Source organism: Hypomesus nipponensis, chromosome 21 (genome assembly GCF_054491055.1).
Source record: "Hypomesus nipponensis isolate SF chromosome 21, ASM5449105v1, whole genome shotgun sequence".
NCBI classification, from domain to species: Eukaryota; Metazoa; Chordata; class Actinopteri; order Osmeriformes; family Osmeridae; genus Hypomesus; species Hypomesus nipponensis.
Genome location: NC_140381.1, coordinates 11,356,719 through 11,378,428, shown reverse-complemented (window position 1 = coordinate 11,378,428; position 21,710 = coordinate 11,356,719). Strand labels below are relative to the sequence as shown.

Below are 21,710 nucleotides of genomic sequence, written 5' to 3'. Positions count from 1 at the left end.
ACCTGTATGTTACAACAGACATAATGCATTTAAGTCACAGCCTGCAACAGGTTTAAGACATCCAGTAAAATTGAAGTTGTTTTCCCACTCATTCCTGCATGTTTGCTGGCTAAGCTTACTTTTTTTTTTTTTTTTTTTTACTGTTCCAGCAACGGCTCTGCCTTTTTCTTTACCCCATTTTTTTGTTTGTTTTCTTGTTTTTCCATGGATGCAGCAGTTCTCTTGTGCAAATCCTTTCCAATGAGCAGCCATGCTCATGAGAAATTAGTCAAGTTATCATCCACTATGGGACTTGGTATTATTGATTGTACATCAAACAAAGGGCAAATTAATCTCACAAATACGATCATTACCATACATCTGGCAACGCTGCTTCACCCTCAGCCTGGTAAATCAGAGAGTCCCTGACGCTTAATATATCAGAATGACATTACAAATATTTCTATCTATAGTATTTTTTGTTTGCTGTACACAACTGTAGTGTCACAATTACTCCAGAGCTCCAATTCTGATCTTAGGAGAGGTTTTCAACAGATTTAACAAGTCTAATAAGAATGTTTGGACATTTGAGAAATTCGTTTGCTTTATGTTATTCATACTAACTTAACAGGAGACCAATTTGTTTCACAACAAACAGTACTAAACAACAGACGCTCATTAACAACAAGCAGTGGCTCGTGAATTAGAATGATGAACATGACGATGCAAAAAAGAAAACATTGCACAAACGACGATAAGAGAAGAACTGCCTCATCTCCACAGAAACTGCAACATACTGGCAATTTCCCCTGTTACAAAGCTGATAAGAATCGGACGTGAGAGATAAAGAAAAACAGAAGGAAAAAAAATCTGACCCCTGAATGTCACATTTTGATGACTGAGACACAACGAAAGCGACTCATCTTGTGGGATCGCACACCCAGACATCCGCCCTTGGCTAAGTTCCCTGGGAATAGCATAGCTAGCGTTCTGTTGCATTACGCCGCCGAGGAGCAATTGCGGAATGGTGGCCCTCAATGTTTCCGCTGTTATTTATTTATTTGCGTCCTTCTTATGCTTGAGAGGACATTATAGGAAGAGAGGCCTACAGTATAAGAGAACTGACAGTTCCAGGCCACAACGAGGCAGTTGAAGAGCATCTGTCACTCACTTCCATCCAGTTGTTGCTCCATCGAGAAGAAGAAAAGGAAGGCACTAAAAGCACTTGCGACAAAATGTTGGTCCGAGCCAAGGACAGGGTAAGGACTCAAGCGAGCATTTGGGGTACGAGTCCGACAGGGTGGGGTGCTTTGGGTACAATCTAAAAATGTGCTGAGGCCATTTGGTCACGATTCAATTGATGTAAGATGCCAGAGAACTGTTACAGCTGGTTCACTTTGCATGTTGATGCTGTTTTGTCTGAACAGGTGTGGTTTTACATCAATATACAATGAGTGGAGAGGGCAACAGGAGGGAGAGAAGGAAGAACAGCTTGTGGGTTGACACAGTGTTAATGCAGACAACACCTCAGAAACAGCAGAAGCTTTCTAAATGAATCCGCAATGCAATTTCCCATAATCGACAATAGTTTGACAAAAACGCTCTCATTAAAGGTTTACAGCTTTGAGTGGCATGACTGGGGGAGAAAACACACCATACTCCACAGCAAACCATTTCAATACGTGCTTGCCTGGATTTCAACTAGAACACAGAGTAGAGTAGCCTCATGCACTTACATTTCACACCAAACAACATTCCCAGTGACAATTGCATAGGAGTGGGGGAATCCTATTTATCAAAGCAACACACACACTCTTACGCACACAGGTGCAATACAGTATGAGCACGCACAAACGCAAAACACAGACAACAAAAACATAACTCGTCACTTCAAAGCCTTTCAAATAACTTAAAACACATCGCATATTGACCACCAACTCACCCCACAATTCAAACTAAGTGTGAGGAGGAAGAGAGAGGCAGAAATATGCATAAGAAAACAATAGCCTCCTACTGTAGCACACATCAACAAATAAATTAAGAGAAATGAGTGAAACGTATACACAGCGCATGACTAGAAAGCTGGAAAAGTCTTGGTTAAACCTCAAAGCGAAGTTTACCATACTACTCAGAATACTGTGATGAAAATGTAATTAAGCAGTACATTAAAGAGGATTTCATAGTGTTCTTGCAGCATTCTGGAATATTTCAGTACTGTAATGCAAACAATTGTACCACTGATCATTTACTCTATTTGGTGAATACAGTTTTGACTTTTAATCTTATAAAATGTGGTGAATCTATGTTTGCAAAGATATTCTAAAATACAGACTCAAATGTCATTGTCTAGACTATACAGAAGAAAAATGTAGAAACTGTTGTAAGTTTACTGGTAAAAGCTTTGCCAATATTAGAAAACATCAATAATTTTGCATTCCAGGGAGAATATGTGCTTCTATCAGCCATTTTGGATTCTTATCATTCAAACTACATAAAACAATATCAAAATACTTTTTTGGCTTTTGGACTTCTCTCAAACCAATTCAATTCAAATAAACGTTCTCAGTCTCCTGAAAATGTAACCTGTGGGCCTGTTTTAATTGAATAGAACCCTTGAGCTGACTATGGAAGCTGAATATGGCCAAATCTTAATAGAATTTAGTAGCAAGATATACCTCGGGCTCCGTCTCCTCGTCGTCAAAGTGGTCATCGTATGTGGAGTGGTCCGGGTTGCTCGCCTTGTCCAGTAGCTCGATGGCCAGTGTCCGACTCAGCGGCTGGGATACAAAGGGATGCTGGGAAAACAACAAGGCAATAACAGCATATGCAGGATCAATCGCAAAACACACCAGCATCTGCGCACACAAACATTCGGAAATACAGGTAAACACACAGACCCAAGTTTAAGTTGAGGAAACTGACAATTTCATAATTTGCTTGCAGAAAAAGATGTTCAATTTAAATGTTGTTGACTGATACGATAAAACAATGAATCAAGTGTGAGTTGTAAATGGAAATAATTATGGCATGATAACAATATACAAAAAAAGTATAAATGATTACCATGTATTTACCATGCAAAAACATTGAGTCACTTGGACAGTAACATATTGTCCTAATTAATGGAATACAGATTTTATAATTTACAGTTACAAAAATGTGAAACTTTCAATTGAAAATTATGTTGTTTTGTGTCAGTTTTTGGACATTCTCATAGAAATAATTTGCCAAAATCATCTCACCTGTAACAGCTTGTCTGCAGAAGGCCTCTTCTTAGGGTTTTTTGTCAGGGATATCTTCACAAAATGATGAAAATTATTGGTCCTTGGGAAAACAAAAACAATAAATTAAATGATTACACCTCTTCCATCCCTCTGTGCTAAAAGTTGAATTTATATGGTAATAGTGCCAAACCTCTGCGAAGGGAAAGAAAAATTTTGCTTTGTGAAGTCAAGATAGTTAGACTGTCAAATGTACCTTCCCTTGCCATGTTAATATTGGGCACCTGTCCCTTTAAGGCAGGTGCGTCTGACTGTTAATATTTCAGTAGTGTTTTGATTTGGTTCATGAATATTGTATCACTAACTTTTTCCATCCTGTTATCTGTAAACAGATGGGGTGAAAACGTTTGACGCTTTGTTGAGCCGTGGGATCAGACTAGGTGTGAATGAATCTAATGGTTGGAGGGTCGGAGATATCTCCTTCATAAACCTTCAACTGGAAGGTAGAATCTAGTGTTTGTGTACAATACATTAATTAAATTGCATTCATGTATTTAACTACAGAATTGGAAGCAGCTGGAAGTTTTCCCTAAATTTACAACAGAGTTCCGTCTTCCTGATGTGTTCCTTTTCTGACCGACGTTGCCCTTCATTGTGGGAGGAAATGGCAGGAGGGAGTGAAACAGAGATAGAAATGGATGGAGACAGGAGGGAGAGACAGGAGACCGGTCCAATGACAAACTCACCATTTCACCTTGTCTTTCAACTTTGGAGGCTGGAAGTTACTTTTGGTCATCAAGAACAGGGCCCTTGGGAGAAGGGGAAGAGAAAAACAGAAAAAAGACAAGAGAACAAACAGTGAAATTGTGGATTGAAGTAGAAAACCTGCTTCCGCACAGAGAGTAGGGTAAGACGAGTAAAGAGTAGAGTAAGACAAAAAAAAAATCTAAATAAATGTTCTTGTAAGGATCCGTAAAAGGATGTTTACGCCTATGGAAAGGATTTCACAAAAGTTAAAATAATAATAACAAATGCATATAAGAGACAACATTTTGGTCCAGCATGCTAAAGATTGCATCAATTTAGTTTGCCAGGTCAAACGTGTGTGAACTGACCTCATTGGATGCAGGTCAAACATGGGTGGCTGCAACTCTGCCAGCTCGATGGCTGTGATACCCACCGCCCAGATGTCACACAGGTGGTTGTACCCGCCCTTCCTCTCAACTGCTGCCACCTCTGGTGCCATCCTGTTCATGGGCACGGAAGGTGACAGACCGGCAAGGCCAAATTAAATGCTGCAATGGTCAGTCTGGATCTTATTGAGCATGTATACTGACGATAAATTATGGCCATCATAATCATAAAAATCCTTATTATCATCATCATCATCATGGCACCATAACAGATGACAGGTAGTATTAAATGATACAGGACAGGCTTGACAACTGAACACAACGATGAACTAAATAAAATGTATTTAAAACAATTGAATTATCATCATCATCATCAGTAGTGCGTCATTGCTTGCCCCTTTCTCAAACCTCCAAAGTTCAAATCAATCTCAGGGCACATTTACATGTGGCTTGACAAAATGGCTGATAAGGGATCTCTGCTCGTAAGCCTGACAACAGGTATCGAGGGAGCGAGATCGATAGGAGGAGGAGACCAAGGACATTACCAGTAAGGTGTGCCGATGAAGGATTTTCTCTTGGCTATTGTCATTGTGATTTGTGCAGAGACGCCAAAGTCAGCTGCCCCACAAAAAAAGAAAAAAACATTGCAGTTAATACGTTATTACTTATTAGGGACGCATTCATTGATATTTCTGTGTTTTTGTAACACCAACAAATTTACACATTTGAATACTTATAGCCCAAGGAATCCCAGATAAACAATTCTACACATTAGAATTGACATATAACGCAAAATAGGAATAACTGTACACATGCAGTGGTGACCTAGTGTAGGTCTAGCTATTGTAATAAGCTACAAAAAGTTACACGGTTCTTGTGTAAAAACATTGTTTAATTTGTTTAATAGTTCAACTACACTTGGTTCTTCCCTTTGGGACTTATTTAGTTCACAGTGTATGCTTCATGTTTTGGCTACCCACAATGTTTGGGGCTATCTCGTTATGATCAGTGACCTATGCACTTTTGTAAAGCTCTCTTTTGGAAGTTGCTTTGGATAAAAGCGTCTGCTAAACGCATATATGTAAATGTCAAACATCATGCGCTCAGCTAACAACACTAGTTTTCCAAAGATTGGATGTGTGTTAAATTAGAATTACATTAGTTGATGGCATACAATGTGAAAGCAGAAGGTGATGTTCACAGACCATCTCAATGAACCACGTGTCAGTCATTAGTAGGAACGTAAATGTCTTTACGCTGGCCAAAGCTAAATTATTCATTAAACGTTGAGGGAACAGAAAGTAGGTTACCAGCTTCAGTTCAATCAATTGCAAATATAGACCAAAAGAATTAAGAATCAATTCCATTATGCTTAGTTCCAACCGGCCAATCACACGTAACTATTACATTATGCATGTTAATTACCCCCTTATATTGAGAAATGGAGACATACATTGCTTAATGACATAATGAGACATGCATTACAACATACCTGTTTATCTGCAATTAACTGACCTGGGCCACAGACCATCAGAGAAAGTCATGCCAGCTTACCTAGTTTGACATATCCGTTGTCGGTCAACAGTATGTTTGCTCCCTTTGGGAAAGAGTCAATGACACAAGTTACACATACCGCATTAGCATTCATTTTTCTTGTTTTTTCAACATGAAGCTCCAAAGTGGGCCGGTGCATTTTCTATGTCGCCGTCATCGGCACTGCACTTCCTTAACAAGGCCATTTATCAAACGGGACTTTAAAAGAGGAGCAACCAAAGGGAGGGAAGCCCGGAGTGAGTTTGAAAGATAGGTCTTCGGGGGATTCAAATGGCCGCCATTAGTGTCATAAATGTTTGTATAATGGCCATTACGCGTCTAGTCGAATAATTCCCTGTGAGGCCTGCTATTGACTGTAAGGAAGGCATCTGTCACAGGCAGGGAGAGCTCAACAATTAGGCGTACAAAAGAAAAAATAAATAACGCAATTTTCAAATTTTTATTTTAAAAACATGAAATAAATGAATTGGTGATACATTCTAGGGAGATTCAAATGTACATATCTTATGATGGCCTAATGCTAATTAAATATTTAAAGTATAGTATTATGTGGGGGTATATTATACATATAACCCTGCATGTGTGACAGATGGCTTCTTTACATTCCCAAACAACTAGCCATTACAGGCCAATCAACACTATACATACTGTACAGTACATCTCATGAATACTCTAATCATTTAGTGAAGACTCATTTATAAATGTGTTGCATAAAGTCCATATATATAATTGAGCTTGAGGGTGTTTGGTGCAGTTCGATGAAGCCAGCATATGTGAAGCACTCAGTGACATTGCTTGAAAAAGGGCAATACAAACACAATCGGCTTTGATGTAGGCTGCATATCGTGATATTTATTTTCCATATGCAGTGCTACAGCTGCTCCGTCGGGCTTCGATCATTTACTGTGCCAACAGGGGCACACGTGTTCAAAACCTCACCTTAATATCTCTGTGCATTTTCCCTTTGTTGTGTAGATAATACAGCCCCTGTGGAGACAAAAGCCAGGCATGTAAACATGTCCACCTTTTTTTTTTTTGCATTCCTTGCAAATGATAACGCACAAATTGATTTGGCCTTGCTTTAGAGATAGGAAACTAATTTCCTACGAGCATTTTCAAGAGGATCATTTCGGAGAGTTGGGTCTCTTTATTTTTATTTTTTTTATTCATTCATTTTAAATCAAGCCATTTTTTCCCCTCTCTTCCCAATCACATTTCAAGTGCCTCCATCAAATCAAAAGAGAGCGTCAGTTCAAAGGCGGCACTTCAAAAGACGAAAGGCGGCACGCCACAAAGGTTAATGTGTGTGTGATTGGGCAGAGAAACGGAAGCCATCGTGGCCCTACCTGCAGAGTCTCCCTCGACATGTAGGCTATTTGCGACTCCGTGAGAGGGCCAGTCACTGCAAGATAAGGAAAGGACACATGTAGTCAGACAAATGGGGAGAGCTCCTGCTTTGAAAAACAGATTTCCAAGAATCATCATTTTGAACTACAGAGTATGGCACACTGTCTCTCAAACACCACCACCCCCACCCCCCCCACCCCTCCTCCCACACACCCAGCCTTACCCCTCCCACCACCATCACAATCTGTCCATAGACAACAACAAACAACACTGCATGTTATGCTTTGAAAATGTCAGACTCCAGTTTTTTGGTCTTCCCCAGGAAAGGGGGGTAATCTTGACGTGACGGAATTACTTGATCATGATCATACCAATAGATTAAGAGTCTGTAAGAGAGCCTGTCGTCAGATTAGAGCTCAGACACACCGCAGTAAAGTGCAACCTCTCCAGACTCCTCAGCCCTTGGCCGGATCTCAATAGTCAAAAATAGCCCCCTTCTCTCTTGTGTGTTTAGTGCTAAAGCAATTTGACTGGGAGTTCCCTATTGAGGTACATTGCTGTCTCTTCCTATCCTGTGTGCCCCATTTGGGTGAAGGGGGGACTAAACTAAAAAGCCTTGAACCACTACTTTCACACTATGGAAATGCATCCCTCTCTCTTGTCAGGTCCCTGCTAAGGCAAACCGAGGCGTGGTTCAGACAGTTGGAGAACTTCAACAGGTTAAAGGAATTTAAACAGCGTTTGGCAGCGACAGGGCGTCATATTCTCCTCTCTTTTCCCCCTGCGCTCTCGTCTCTTTATTTGGCGAGGCCGCGAGGGAAGTTCGCTTAGCCGGGCGCCTGCCGTGCCTTGACCCCGTTTTTTCCTCTTCTCCAGAATAGTGGGAGGGGCCTGCGGGTGTTGAAAGGAGGGGCTCGCAGGTGAGGGGGTGAAATCAGTGTCTCCTCGGCGACAGGAGGTCAATATGTTGGAGGCAGTATCTGAACGGGGAGGCGGAGGAGGGGGGAGCTTGGTGCTATGGTGCCCTTAATGAGGCCTGGCAGCCCCAAAACGACAGTGTCTGAGAGCGGAATCAACTGTGTCTTTCTGCAGCTGCTGAAGTCCGAGGCTCTAATGATCCCGGGGGCTTTTAACCACCGTCAGGAGGAGGAGGGAGTGTGTTGAAGAAATTGCGATTTCCTGTGTGCTTACATTATTCACTAATCAATAGAACTAGTCATTGGATACTAGTTAGTATGTTCTCATGTAAGCTCTCTATTAATAAGAGTAGATTGTGTCTGGGTTAATAAACGTTCGGGATCAGGAGAGAGTCCTGGGTAAATGTCCTTTGTCATGACTACAAGGAGAGCGCCAACTATGATCTCTCTAGTCTGGGTGGTCATGCGTTGGGAGCTGTGAATCTCTTTTTCTGAGACTGTTGTAACGTCATTACTGCCTGACTGTCACTATCTATGTTTACATTCCTGTGCCCTATAAAGATGGTCCTCTGGCCTTCAGAGCCAAGAGAGACATGATTGAGATCTAAGCCGGGTGTTGTGTTGTCATTTATTGTCAGAGGTCTGTTTTTCTCTCCCAATCTGCAGATTGATAAATACTTATTAAAATCCAGAACTCAACTGAACTTAGTCACTCTGTTTATGAAGAGACGGACAAAACACTTTCCTCATCAACTGCCAGCCTTATTACGTGGTTGGCTGCTGACAGTTTCAAAAGCACTGCAATTTTGTCGCTCACCATTTGCTTCAAGGTGTTTTGCTAACAACCGCCTAGCATGTAAACTGTACCTTTAAAATGTATGACTAACCATACTACAAAATCTCTGTTATTGTCATTTCAGTCATATCAGTCATGGATACGGTACCCACTCCTTTTTTGGGGTAAAGAATTCCTGTTTGTCCAGTTTCCCATTTTACAGCATCCCCAAATACTGTGTAGGTCAATTACATTAAAAAAATTGCCTGAGGGGAGTTTCAGTTGCCTTGTTGGTTTTATGTTGGTTTTATGACAGTGGACGAACAAGCACACCCAAATAATCATCAATTATTACTTGACAATATTTGTTAAAAATTGACCGGGTTCGGCAGCTTAGTGACAGACTCTGTTAACAAATAAAGCCTACAAAAAGCCAATGTAAATCAAACTTCAATTCAACTTCAAAGTGTCCAGGCTTGCTGTGCCATATTTCAAATACTTATGTTTTTGAGCACTCTGGTGGTGTGTTTACCATGATATATGTCTTGAAGGGACCCGCCCCCGCAATGCTCCATACATATCCATAACTTATCTCTCCTGAAACGAGGGAAGGGAAAAAAGAAGACAAATTAGGTTTTTCAATCGATATGTCTCAGGACTCGTCTGAGCAAAAAGAAGAATACCTAAAGAGGAAGGTGGGGACGTGTATGTGGGAGTGTCTTGGGGGGGAATGGCAGAACTGAGAATATACAGATTAATGCTTCGGGGGTTTCTTTTCTGGGTCGCCACACAGTGTGGTACAAGTTGTCTAAACCACCATCCACCCCTATGGTCCAACACCCCCCCCCCTCCCCCCTTCCACTAGACCATTCACAGAGAAGCCAACCACCATCTCCTCACACACACCTCGCCACCCCCCGAGCTAGCAATTAACAACTGTGTTAGCTAGCGCAGGGAGGCTAAGAGGTCTGACCGCAGCCTGACTGCAGTGCAGCAGACTGTGTGAGCTCACACACCACAGCCACAAGAAAAGCTGGAGATTTGTCTGTGTGTGTGAGTGTGCATTTGTGTGGACATTTGTGTGTGCGCAGACGTAGGATGGCTTATGGGTGTGTGTGTTAACAACTAACTCTGTCAACACCATACAGAGTCTGTGTTTACAGCTTTTGTGACATTAGAGTTAATCTGTGCCTTGTGTGTCTATATTTTGTTGTTGTTGATGTGTTTACGTTCACCGTGAGTGTGAGGTGTTTGTGTGCCCTCCAAAGCCTGCTAGTGCATGAGAATGGACTCGATGGGGATGACATTGGACGGACAGCAGGGTGGTTGGAGAGCCTTAAAGACGGTACCTCAGGTAACTGCCGAAGTAGGCCACGATGTTAGAGTGCTTACAGTCCTTCATCATGACGATCTCCTGCTGCACCACTGCAAAGTCCTCCCCTGTGAAGGTGACAGAGGTAGCACTGTGTGAGTGGGTTGCCCACAAGATACACCCTAAACACACACACACACACACATTAGGGACAGTCACATTCGCCTGTGCACGCACACATACACACACTGCAACAGCGCTGTGGTGTCAAAGTTTGATACGCTGGCCCAAGAAGCACGCCCCACCCTTACCAGCCATCAGAAAAGCCACACACACACAAAAAAACATACATGCACACACAGCCTTAATGGCTTGCAGATCGACTCATCCCGAATCGATGGGTTCTTCGTAATCCATGCAGGTCTCTTTTGATGAGGGTATCCGTCATGGCGGCGGAGCTGTAAACCGGTGAGGCCATCTCCGAAATCAATGAGCCTGGCGATGTTTAGTCATAATCGCCAGGGAGAATCAATTTTGAGGCATCATTATTATAACGGAGTGGCTGAGGGGGGCTTGGCAGGTCTACAGGAAGTCATGGTATTTCACTTTGACAGAGCACACAGATATTGGTCCATCCAGGTTGTTAATAAACAGTTGGATATGCAACAATACTAATACTGAGAGGGGGTGGGGGAGTGCGGACTGGGTATGTCTTGACAGTTGACAACATCCGAGACACTTGGCAGACCCCCCCCCCCCCCCCCTCCATCAGCCATGACCAGCCCCATATCTTAAATTAACAATGACAAAACAACCTCAAACACTAAGGTGCCTGATTCTCGTTTCTGGCGCCTCTGTCGACACGGGGACATGTGTGGATTCCGTTACCAACACCCCCTTTGCTACCCCCCCCCCCCCCCATCTCTCAAAACCCCCACCTCTTTCACCCCATTTATCTATCTGCAGCCCACTTGCTAGCGTCCCACTGCAATGTCAGCACATTTCCCTTCCTAGGCCGGGGCTATTGAGCGAGCTTCCCCTTCCGGAAGCTTCTTCAGAGGAAAGAGGCGTGCACGTTTACTGGTTTTAATGAGAAACGACTGGCCACGAAGCCTCCCCCTCACTTTCGATTGGCCTCAGGGGCAGTTGGGAGGATGCCAGCGACCCATATGATTGGGCAAGAGGACGTTCTTCTTCTTTAGTTTTTTTTTTCTTCCCCCTACAACATCCACCCCCCCAGGGGGGTTTCTGGACCTGACGGCACCGATCTCCGCTGACCTTGATCTCCAGCTCGGGTCTCAACATCTATAGACACGTGCATCATCTTGTGCGCGCGGGGGGACAAGCGCTCAGTGAGAAAAAGAACAAAGTCACTTTGTTGTGACTGCTGGCTTAATGATGGAAGCTGCAGGCCTCATAAAAAAAAAGAAGCTCATCCCTTCCTTTTCTCCTTTCGCAATTTTTACTGCCACTGTTCAATTTTCTGAAAAAGGGGTCTGTTTTCCCTACCATGAAAATGAACATAAAGTGCTTACATAATCTCTTCATTAAATGTAGGGACTTTGCTGGACTGTCACCAGGGCTCCAGACTAACTTTTTTTACTAGGAGCACAGTAGCACCTGACTGAACATTTTAGGAGCGCAAGCAGAACATTTAGGGGCACACCTTATATTGACCTGCAATGCATTTATTAATGTAACTAGAGAGGCTACAATTTAGTGGCAATGTTTTTTTTGGGGAGTAATCGAGCACCCCTAAATTTAATCTCAGCACCCCTAAAAATAATATATTTGTAAAATATGTTGTTTATTATCGTTTGATGCTGCTAGTTCATGAAGAAAGGGACATCCTTTGTTTTTTCATTCAATATTTTGCATTATAATACATAAATGTATCAATTGTTATCCAGTGAAATTAGGGATTTATATTAGCAAGGGGTTTACGTTTAGCACTTTCGCAAGGCACTGTATTCATGTCACATTCTCATTGGGGGCTGAGTCTGATCTTAGAATCGCCCCTGGGACCATTTCTGGGGAAATTGTGGGGTGTGACTGCGTCGGTTGCAGATGGGTCAGTTTTTTTACTGTCATTTTTACAACTGATATACAGCGACACACCATATAAGCTTGAGTTTAAATACATTATTTATATTAATGTGACTTATGTAGCCTACTGTACATGCAAGTCTTATTTAATGACTTAAATGTAAGATGCTCTTTTCAATCAGTCCTCCGACACCACAACACGATACTTGCTGAGTATAACAACGCAACAGCTCAAACACAGGCAGGGATACAGTAGAAACGCTAGTGCTAAATAAGTATAGCTGCTAGACTCCATGACGCCAGGTAAGAAAGGCTTGTGAAACTGCTCACCAAAAGAACGAAGGGGAACCCACTTGTCTGGCAGATTACGACGTTCGTAGGAACCTAGCGAAAAATAGCCTAAACTTTCCTAGACTTTTAGCTACGGTACTCCCTTACAAAAAATAGGTATATTAAAGTATACTATAAGTATACTAAAATATGGATAGTACACTTTTAGTTCACTTTTGATATACTTTTAAGAAGTATGCTTAAAAAATAGTTCACTTTTAATATACTTTTAAGAAGTATACTTACAACATAGTTTACTTTTAATATACTTTTAAGTATGCTTTGAAACTAGTTCACTTTTGAATACTGCAAAGTAGCCTGTGTAGTGCACTTTCAGTTCATCAAGTATACTTCCTCAAGTACTTCAAAGTATACTTTGGAATACTCTAAAGTAGCCCGTGTAGTCCACTTTCAGTTCATCAAGTATACTTCCTCAAGTACTTCAAAGTATACTTTGGAATACTCTAAAGTAGCCTGTGTAGTGCACTTTCAGTTCATCAAGTATACTTCCTAAAGTACTTCAAAGTATACTTTGGAATACTCTAAAGTAGCCTGTGTAGTGCACTTTGAGTTCATGAAGTATACTTCCTAAAGAACCTCAAAGTATAATTTGCAATACTTTCAAGTGCACTTTCATTTAATGTAGGTACGTCAACAAGTAAACTTCTAAATGTAATATTACTATTATTTACTAATGTATTCAAATGTTTATGGGCCCCTCAAACGCCTCAGATCTTGAGTCACTTGGTGAGAACGGGGCCCTCATAATAGTTTACTGCAGATTCGTAGCTCTTCACTACGTACTCAATAACGTACTTTTAGGAAGTATGCTTAGAAACAGAAAATTGTATAAATTTTTTCTGGAGTAGGATGTATGTTTTCTATTATTATACAGCAAAAACTGTCAAAATAATTTTAAAGTACATTACAGGTTACATTTTTTAGATCCATCTCATTCTAATTATTCATGTCTATGAAAATCTAATGCATTGCATTGAATCTTTTTTGTTACTGAAGCTGTAACCTTAATTACTGCTAAAACATTCTGAAACCCTATACTCTTATACTAATAATTATCTATTGGAGTATTAATGGAAAAAAACGAAAAAGCTACTTGAGAATTTGAAGGTTATACTGTCAAACTGACTGAAGAACGAAATAACAACGTGAAATAATGAAGATAGTGTGGCTCATTGGCTAGTCAATTCCCATGATGCAAGGCGGTAAATAGTGTTAAAATTTGCTGATAAGTTAGCCGTTTTTTCGAAATACAAATGTAACTTCATGAATTTCGTTTTTTAAATGTGTCTGCTTAAAATGTAGAGTTTTGTTGCGTGGTAATTGTCATTGTTGTGCTGGTTTACCATTGTAACCATGAGTTAAATGACTGTTACATTTGATAAGAACAGCTGGATTCTTGGTAGTAGTACGCAGTGAAAAGCTACGAATCTGCAGTAAACGATGAGGGCCCCGTTCTCGCCAAGTGATTCAATATCTGAGGCGTTTGAGGGGCCCATAAACATTTGAATACATTAGTAAATAATAGTAAAATTACATTTAGAAGTTTACTTGATGACGTACTTACATTAAATGATAGTGCACTTGAAAGTATTGCAAAGTATACTTAGAGGTTCTTTAGGAAGTATACTTTATGAACTCAAAGTGCACTACACAGGTTACTTTAGAGTATTCCAAAGTATACTTTGAAGTACTTTAGGAAGTATACTTGATGAACTCAAAGTGCACTACACAGGCTACTTTGCAGTATTCAAAAGTAAACCTTGAAATACACTACAAGTGTACTTTAAAGTGTACTAAATGACCTAAAAAGTGGGCCAATTCAGTTTACTTAGTACAACAAAAGTATATAAATAAGTACACTGCTAGCATACTTTAAGTAACATGATAATAGTATACTTTTTATACTAAGTACACTTACAAAATAAACTTGAAGTATACTTCTTTCTGGTAAGGGCTAATACAGAAGGAACACTGATAACACTGTCTGACTAGAACGTCGTATATATGCATTGTTGCTAACGTGTGCTGACATTGTGCACACCTAATGAATTCAACATTTGTAGGTCGCACGTGCGCGAGTGTTTGTAAAAAATGCTTGCACTGTCTCAAAAACTGGTCGCAAAATGCGACCATTTGGTCGCAGTCTGGAGCCCTGGACACACTTAAATAGTCAGTCAAGCTGACAACAATGCTGCACACACACACTTTGTGTTGCAGTATTTCTATTAATAAAAGTTTACAGTAGCTGCATGACCCTATGATTAATTAAACATTAAACTGTTTTTTTTTTGCGGCTCAGTCTACTCCCAAAGGTTGTGAACCCGGGCTTCACTTTCAGAGATGACACGGCTGGTGAGGTCAGGTGACCTCAGGGGCTTCCGTTTCGTAGCAAGTAGTCCTTCTCCGGTGACACAATGACATTTTCCGGCACAGGGAGGGGGATGGATAGCTGGCTGTGCTTGGGTCCTATCCAGCCTCCCTTCTCATTGTCACCAAAAGCCATAGGATAAAAAGCCCCCACACCGATCAAAAGCTAGAAATCACAGGTCACCTGACCCAAATTACACAGGTGTTCTTTTTACAGGTGTTTCGTGTCAGGTTATATTTAGACTACATAACCATAAGTAGAAATAGTGCATTTATCAAGGTAAATATTGGGTTGTAACTGAACCAACCAAAGACACCCAGAAACCAAAGACTCATATCAACCAAAGATTTGTTGATATATAACAGGTCTGCTGGGAAAACTATCTGATGTACCTAGAAGCTGAAAAAACGATTGCTACGCACATTGACCTGACATTGCAGTACCAAAAAGGTGACATGGAATCAATACAGCTTTAACATTGACCCATCCAAGCACTACAGCAGCCAAGTTTACTTGAGCAGTCAGGACATAAAAGCAAGCTGCCGTTTGACAGACAGTTCGGTGTCAAAAGAACACCTTAAAATGAGTATTAATATACTTTGTTTATGTTTACAAACAGAAATAACTATAATGGTAATAATTATGAGAGCTGAGCTTTAAATCAGACCCCAGTTTGATACAAATCACATTATTCAATGTGTTCAAAATAATTGTGAGGCACACCATGTGCCTGTGTGTGTGTTTTTTAAATAGGGTGTTGTGGCAATGGCTAAAAAACACCACGTCACTGGTGGGAAAACAGTCCTGAGGTATGAAAACCATTGGCTGAGGGATGCGGGTGCCTGTGTGTGTAACCATATTCTTGGTAGAATGTGTGTTTGTGTGTGTGTGCTTGCATGCTTAAGCATATCCATGTGATGTGTGTTTTCAGGGAGCCAGGGAGGAAGTTGAAGGCTTTGTGCAAACAGATTGGCCGGGTTGGAAGCTTTTGAAGCCGTTCTAAAGATCTGGGCAGCCTCTAATCCTGACAAAGTAGGAATTCTTTACATGGACAAAGGGAATCACACACAAAAGATAAATCTTGCATGCCATAATAATTTACGGGAATTCATGGAATCCTTGTGAGAGATGTTGCTCCAAAAACAAAACAGCACGATTAAGGGCAAATTAGAACTGAATTGAGACGATTTACAGTTGAGGCAAACATTAAAGGACTACTTAGTATGGGCAGCACAGTTCTCCTTCTGAGAAGGACACCAATGAGCTGGCAGCTAACTGTTGCTAGGGAAACATCAGCAGAGGTGAACTCACAATTCTTTGTTTGAGATTAAAGAAGACTGGCATATAGCAAGGTGCAGAGCACAATGTCAAGCTTTGGTCAAATGTGACATGTTTTCCCCCTTGCAGGCATGTTGCAGGGTTTTATACCAACCGTGTTACAGTGTGTGTCTGTGTGTTTGAGTTGGGCTGTGTGTGTGTGTGTGTGTGTGTGTATGTGTGTGTGTGTGTGAGAATGAAAAAAAGTGAGAACAAAAGGCAAGAATGGGTCAAAGGCTGAAACGATGCCTGTCACTGCTTAGGTACAAGTGTGACCGCGTGTTCTTGAACGTGCACGCATGCAAAAATGCATGTTTGGCATTTCGTGCGTGCACAGCGTGCGTGCGTAGAGAAGTGAGACTGGATCCAGCCGCTGTCATTCATCCTGTCAGCGTGCGCCCAAAAGGGGGGATCGTGCAAGGTTCTGGCAACACTCCTCCGGGCCATCCAACCCCTTGTCACCCTGGAAAACACACAGTCTTGGACTCGCTGGTGACACCTGTCAGAGACGCCAGCTGCTGCTGACCGCTCTGTGAAGCGCCATGCACATCCTTGTCACCCGGCCCTGTCAGAGGATTGTAACGCCTTCCCCTTGTCAAGCAGCGCCGGTGACATTTGAAGAGGGGAAGGATGGATTTATTTTTATTTTTTATATATATGTTGGCCCATGAATTTTAGATGCGGTTCCTGCCGTGCATTAGCATTGCATGGCTAACATGAGGAGGCCTCTGGGGCTGTGGATGATGTGTGTGGGCAAATTGGCAAAAAGGCCCTGGTGAGGGAATGGCCAGGCACACACACACACATAGGGTACATTAGAAAATATATGTTGACCATGACTTAAAAGCATGCTTTTCAGTACCATTCCTGGCTGGAAAGTAATTTTAACCTTTCCCCTGCTAGCAAAAATGAAAACATCAACCAGTCAGACACTCTGAAAGAAGTTCAAACAAGCTCCGGAACTCCCCCCAATGAAGAATCTGTCTTACAGCCTGAACAGATAATGTCAGACGGTTCTAACCATGACACAAAAGAGAATGACTCGTCTTTGATTGTTTGTCATGAAAGAGGGTTTGAGTGAAGTGCCTCGGAGCGACTGCATGCGGAGGGAGGCAGAAGACACTCCCTGGTATTGATGTGACGCCTCGCTAAACCCCCTGGTCATGGGCCTTGCATATTAAAGAGGCACTGGTGCAAGCCTCGGCGTTCGGACCGCGTGATGTTCGAATGTTCATGATGAGCTCTCCAGAGAATCAGCATGGTGATCAGGTGTGAATGCTAATGCTAACACGCTAAATATTTGATAGGAACGCAAACCGCTTTTGCACTCAGCAATATCCTGCATGCGTACCCTATATCAGGTCCGGCTGTGCTGGCGAAAGTGATGCAATGAGGCCCTCACAGACAGAGGGAAAGTGCATTGAGGCAAATCAATGGAACATTCAGGTTAAATGCTGAAGAAAACCTAAGCAGATAAACTGCTTAAGGCATAATATGTTGTTTGTGTATGGCAAAACTAGAATAGATAATATAGCAATAACATAACGTGAAGAATTTCACGACATGAAATGCAGCATGAGTAAGTAACTAGTGGCAACTCATTAAAACCTTCAACTGATAGTCCAGTAAGAGGTATTGCTGAGGCTCTAATAGAACAGCTGACACCTGAGATGACCAAAAAGCTCAAACATTTTTTACTTGCGCATTGAATGTTTGCACAAACATTGTAGGCTACCAGTATTAATTATATCTTCAGTCTCGTAGTCATCCGGTCTCGCAAGCTGGAAACCGCACCATCAAATGGTACATTACAAGCCTCAGGCTGCCCCCTTCCACGTACGTCTACATACACACACACAGCATCAAGCAAGCCTCCCACCTGCTGACTCTGGAAGCCTAACGAGCTTAACTTTAAAAGTTTATCCGAGTTGATTTATATTGCAACAGGATGAAAGCAACCAAACATTTTGTCTCTGGCCTGCCCACCAGTGTCCGCCCCCATGATGTACATCGTCACTATCAAGATTTTAACACCATTGTCGTCAGACTTTGAATCCATGGCTAATATGTGACTGTCCCCTTTGACGTTACTTGTAAAAAGGGCCATACAAATACAATTGTGTTTGATTTGATTTCGAATTGTTTACTCAATTAGGGATTTTGCACTTATTTTGTTTGTCAAGGGAGAATAGATCATAGTAAAAAAGTTCCAAAAGTCAATTAAAGTGTTCAAATCTGAAGTCTACTGAATCTTCGTTAATAAGCTAAATGCTCCAAGATCTCAAAGGATATCAAAGGACTCTACTATAACCGAGTCTGAAGTAATCCTTGTCTAGTTATACATTGAGGACTCCCAAACCACCTTTGGGGTTACTGATCTATGAAAGTACAATACACCACTGTGATCTTAACCACAGCTCCAGTTACTCTTCTGTAATGATTTGCATGAATTGCAGCTGCATCGTGGTATCTGACGACCATGCCAGGATAGAATGAACACCAGTACTGAACACTCCTGTAAGGAATGAACACTAGGCTCTTGCTGAAAACATCACAACTCATGAAAAATCACAAATGTCACACAATGAACCCGCATATGAAATTTGCAAACCCAAAAGTGTTTAAGTATGCATGGGTAGGCAGCTTTTCAACGCCACAATGGCAAAAGCTTCCAAATCAGTGATTAGAAAAGGAGAAATTTCAGCTTTCTCTTGATAATCTCCCGCTTGTGCAAACAGACAGCTTGGACACAAGCTGTAACAGGTTTTCTTCCTACTCTCCCCTACACCAACACTTGGACTAAATCAAGCTCTTCCATCTAAGCATGAGATTAAAGGAGATCTAGTCCGATATACAGCTCCACTGAGCTCCACATTCCTCAAGAGACAGAGGCCATTCTATTATAGGAAAGAGAAAAAAAGAAGCAAACACTCCTCTTATCTAGGTATGTGTGACTGGAGAGAGGAATGCAGAGTACCTGTAAATGTGTAGTGTGTTAGATGGATGGTTGGTTGTGTGGATGGATGGATGGTTACAGGGAAGGAAATTGTTTTTTGGAACCACACTAAAGACCAGCGTTTTCAAAAACAATAAGAAACCCAACAAATAGGCCTAGTTGGATAACCATACCATTTCAGAATCGGTCATAATTACTGGATGCCTGCACACTGTTGATGGAACAAAATGACATGCTGACTTGCTGTGGCTGAGTTTTTAGAACCTTTTGGAAGGCACTTGGTGGAAACTTGCTTCTATGATGTTACTAATGGTGAAACATAAGTTAAGACGATTGGGAAAAGATGCGGTGAAGAACAAAGCACCAAACATACATGAGCCAAATTTCCAGTTCAATGCCAGACTAGTAAAAAATGGATGAGAAGTCAAAATCTTACCAGGCTCCAATTTGATGACCTTGATGGCTGCCAGCTCTCCTGTGGTGACGTTTCGAGCCTGAAAGACAAACAGCAAAGGATTGAGTCGCATCGACCACTCTCCGAAAACACACAAAGAAGCAGTGCGGATCGATGGCTGGCTTCCCCAAATACTTGCCTAGGGGGGCATCTCAGCATCTGGAGAGTGGTCAAGATGGTGTTTGGTACCTCAAAAACCCAGAGGCTGAAATCTGCACAGTCATGGCTAATACAGAGGTCATTTAATTACGGCAGCACTGCCAGAGTTCTGGTTCTTGGGCGAATGCCAAGTTTGGGTTTGTAATTTGAGTCAGTGAGCTTTTTTGGCATTTTGTTTAGGTGACACATGCACAAGCTACCCAACAGTGCTCATTAAATAGAAAAGCCGGCATCATTAATATTGGTCCTTTCTGTGGGTGCCCCAGTGGCTCACCATGCCTCACAGAAGCAAGAAGCAGCCTTGAGTTTGAATCAGATTTGCTTCATGTCATTCCCTCTATCCCCTACCTTTTCTGTCTCTCTATACAGTGCCTGTCAAATTTGGAAACACCTAGCCTTTTATCGTTTTTGAGAGACACATGCACCACTTGTTTTCAATGCATGAGTTCAATCACACAATCAATCCCTCAATCACGCTCTGTAGGGAATGTAACTTTAATGAGGTAGCATTTTTCCTAAATAATGCCCAGGGTGACAGCTTTTGTACCAATAGGCCTACATTTTGGTAAAAGTAAATCTTCATACAGTTAAATTACCAACTTTGTTGCATATAAACAATAGGATGAATGTATCATTTCAAAAATGATAAGACTTGGGGCCTCATGTATAAATGTTGCGTACACATAAAAAGCTTGCTTAAGCTGGTTTTCACGCACTCTTTGTGATGTATAATGACTAACTTGACGTGAGAATGTACGGGCCATCACAAAAAGTTTTGAGCATGCGTGAGAATGTGCGGACCGTCCACAAAGTCTTGTCTGCCTCTGTAACATGGCAAATTCTAACTGAAAAGCGCCTAAACTCACCAAACATTATAAAATAAAGTTTCCACTACTACGTTTATGACGTTGACTATTCAAAAACATACAAATAAAAGTTTGATCATTAATGTGGATGATCACATCAAAATGCCAAAACCCAAAACGGGAAATGCTATATAGTCTTCTGTTTAATCCACCACCACTTAATAACTTCTGTTAAACTTGGGGGTGTCAAACAAATGACAAAATCACTCAGGAAATGCATGTCACGCTAACCCTATAGCTGCCATGCTGTTACGATGCGCAACCACTTGTTTCTTCATTTAAAGTTTTACATTGAACCATTTCTTAATTTCTACCATGGTCCAGTTCTCTGAAACCACAGCATTTATGGCCCTATAATAATAATGATTTTATTTGTAATGCACTTTACATTTAGCTAAATCTCAAAGTGCTACAGGTTAAAAACAAGAAAGGGCGCAAATAGTGACAGTTTTCCACTCCGCCAACTTCATTTTGTCACTAATACCTGATGACAGGCCGCTAAACAGGACACATTTTCTTGCCTCCACCTCTGTTGTCAGAACCTCGATCACACAGTAACCGTATTTCTTCGAATAAATGCCGCGGCGTTTAATGTTCATTTTTGGTGCAGCGTTTATTCGAGGGCAGCATTTATTTGAAGAATTACTGTAATTCAGACAAAGAAATTACCTCAGGAGTGCATTTATAAGCCATCTGCATATTAATTTATGGGAGGAGGCAAGGCGGGGTCAGTGGCTCATTCACATGCGGTCAATCTCAAGTTGATTGTGATTTATAAAGGAAAGGTGCACAGGACCTGGCGTACGACCGGTTTTATACATGTGAATATTTCTGTGCGTAGGTACTTTTCGAGTTTAGGCCGTACGCCATCTTTTGGTATGAAAGCTGCACAATCCTTTATACGAGGCCTAAGGTGTTTCCAAACTTCCATCCAGGCCCTACAAACCAGATTGCA

The 21,710-nt window shown here is 41.5% G+C and overlaps 1 protein-coding gene across 3 annotated transcripts in view; it reads right to left on the bottom strand.

Moving 5' to 3' along the window:
* map4k3a (mitogen-activated protein kinase kinase kinase kinase 3a) overlaps positions 1 to 21,710 on the bottom strand; it is a 71,701-nt gene that overhangs the window by 31,551 nt on the left and 18,440 nt on the right. For all 3 annotated transcript variants that reach the window (XM_084684820.1, XM_084684818.1, XM_084684819.1), the window contains exons 2-12: positions 19,713 to 19,770; positions 10,276 to 10,366; positions 9,459 to 9,523; positions 7,234 to 7,289; positions 6,827 to 6,874; positions 5,888 to 5,930; positions 4,879 to 4,951; positions 4,316 to 4,447; positions 3,947 to 4,009; positions 3,222 to 3,303; positions 2,655 to 2,774 (exon numbers count right to left, since the gene is read on the bottom strand). In XM_084684820.1, the coding sequence (XP_084540946.1) occupies positions 2,655 to 2,774; positions 3,222 to 3,303; positions 3,947 to 4,009; positions 4,316 to 4,447; positions 4,879 to 4,951; positions 5,888 to 5,930; positions 6,827 to 6,874; positions 7,234 to 7,289; positions 9,459 to 9,523; positions 10,276 to 10,366; positions 19,713 to 19,770 (831 nt within the window). The remainder of the gene's footprint in view (positions 1 to 2,654; positions 2,775 to 3,221; positions 3,304 to 3,946; positions 4,010 to 4,315; positions 4,448 to 4,878; positions 4,952 to 5,887; positions 5,931 to 6,826; positions 6,875 to 7,233; positions 7,290 to 9,458; positions 9,524 to 10,275; positions 10,367 to 19,712; positions 19,771 to 21,710) is intronic.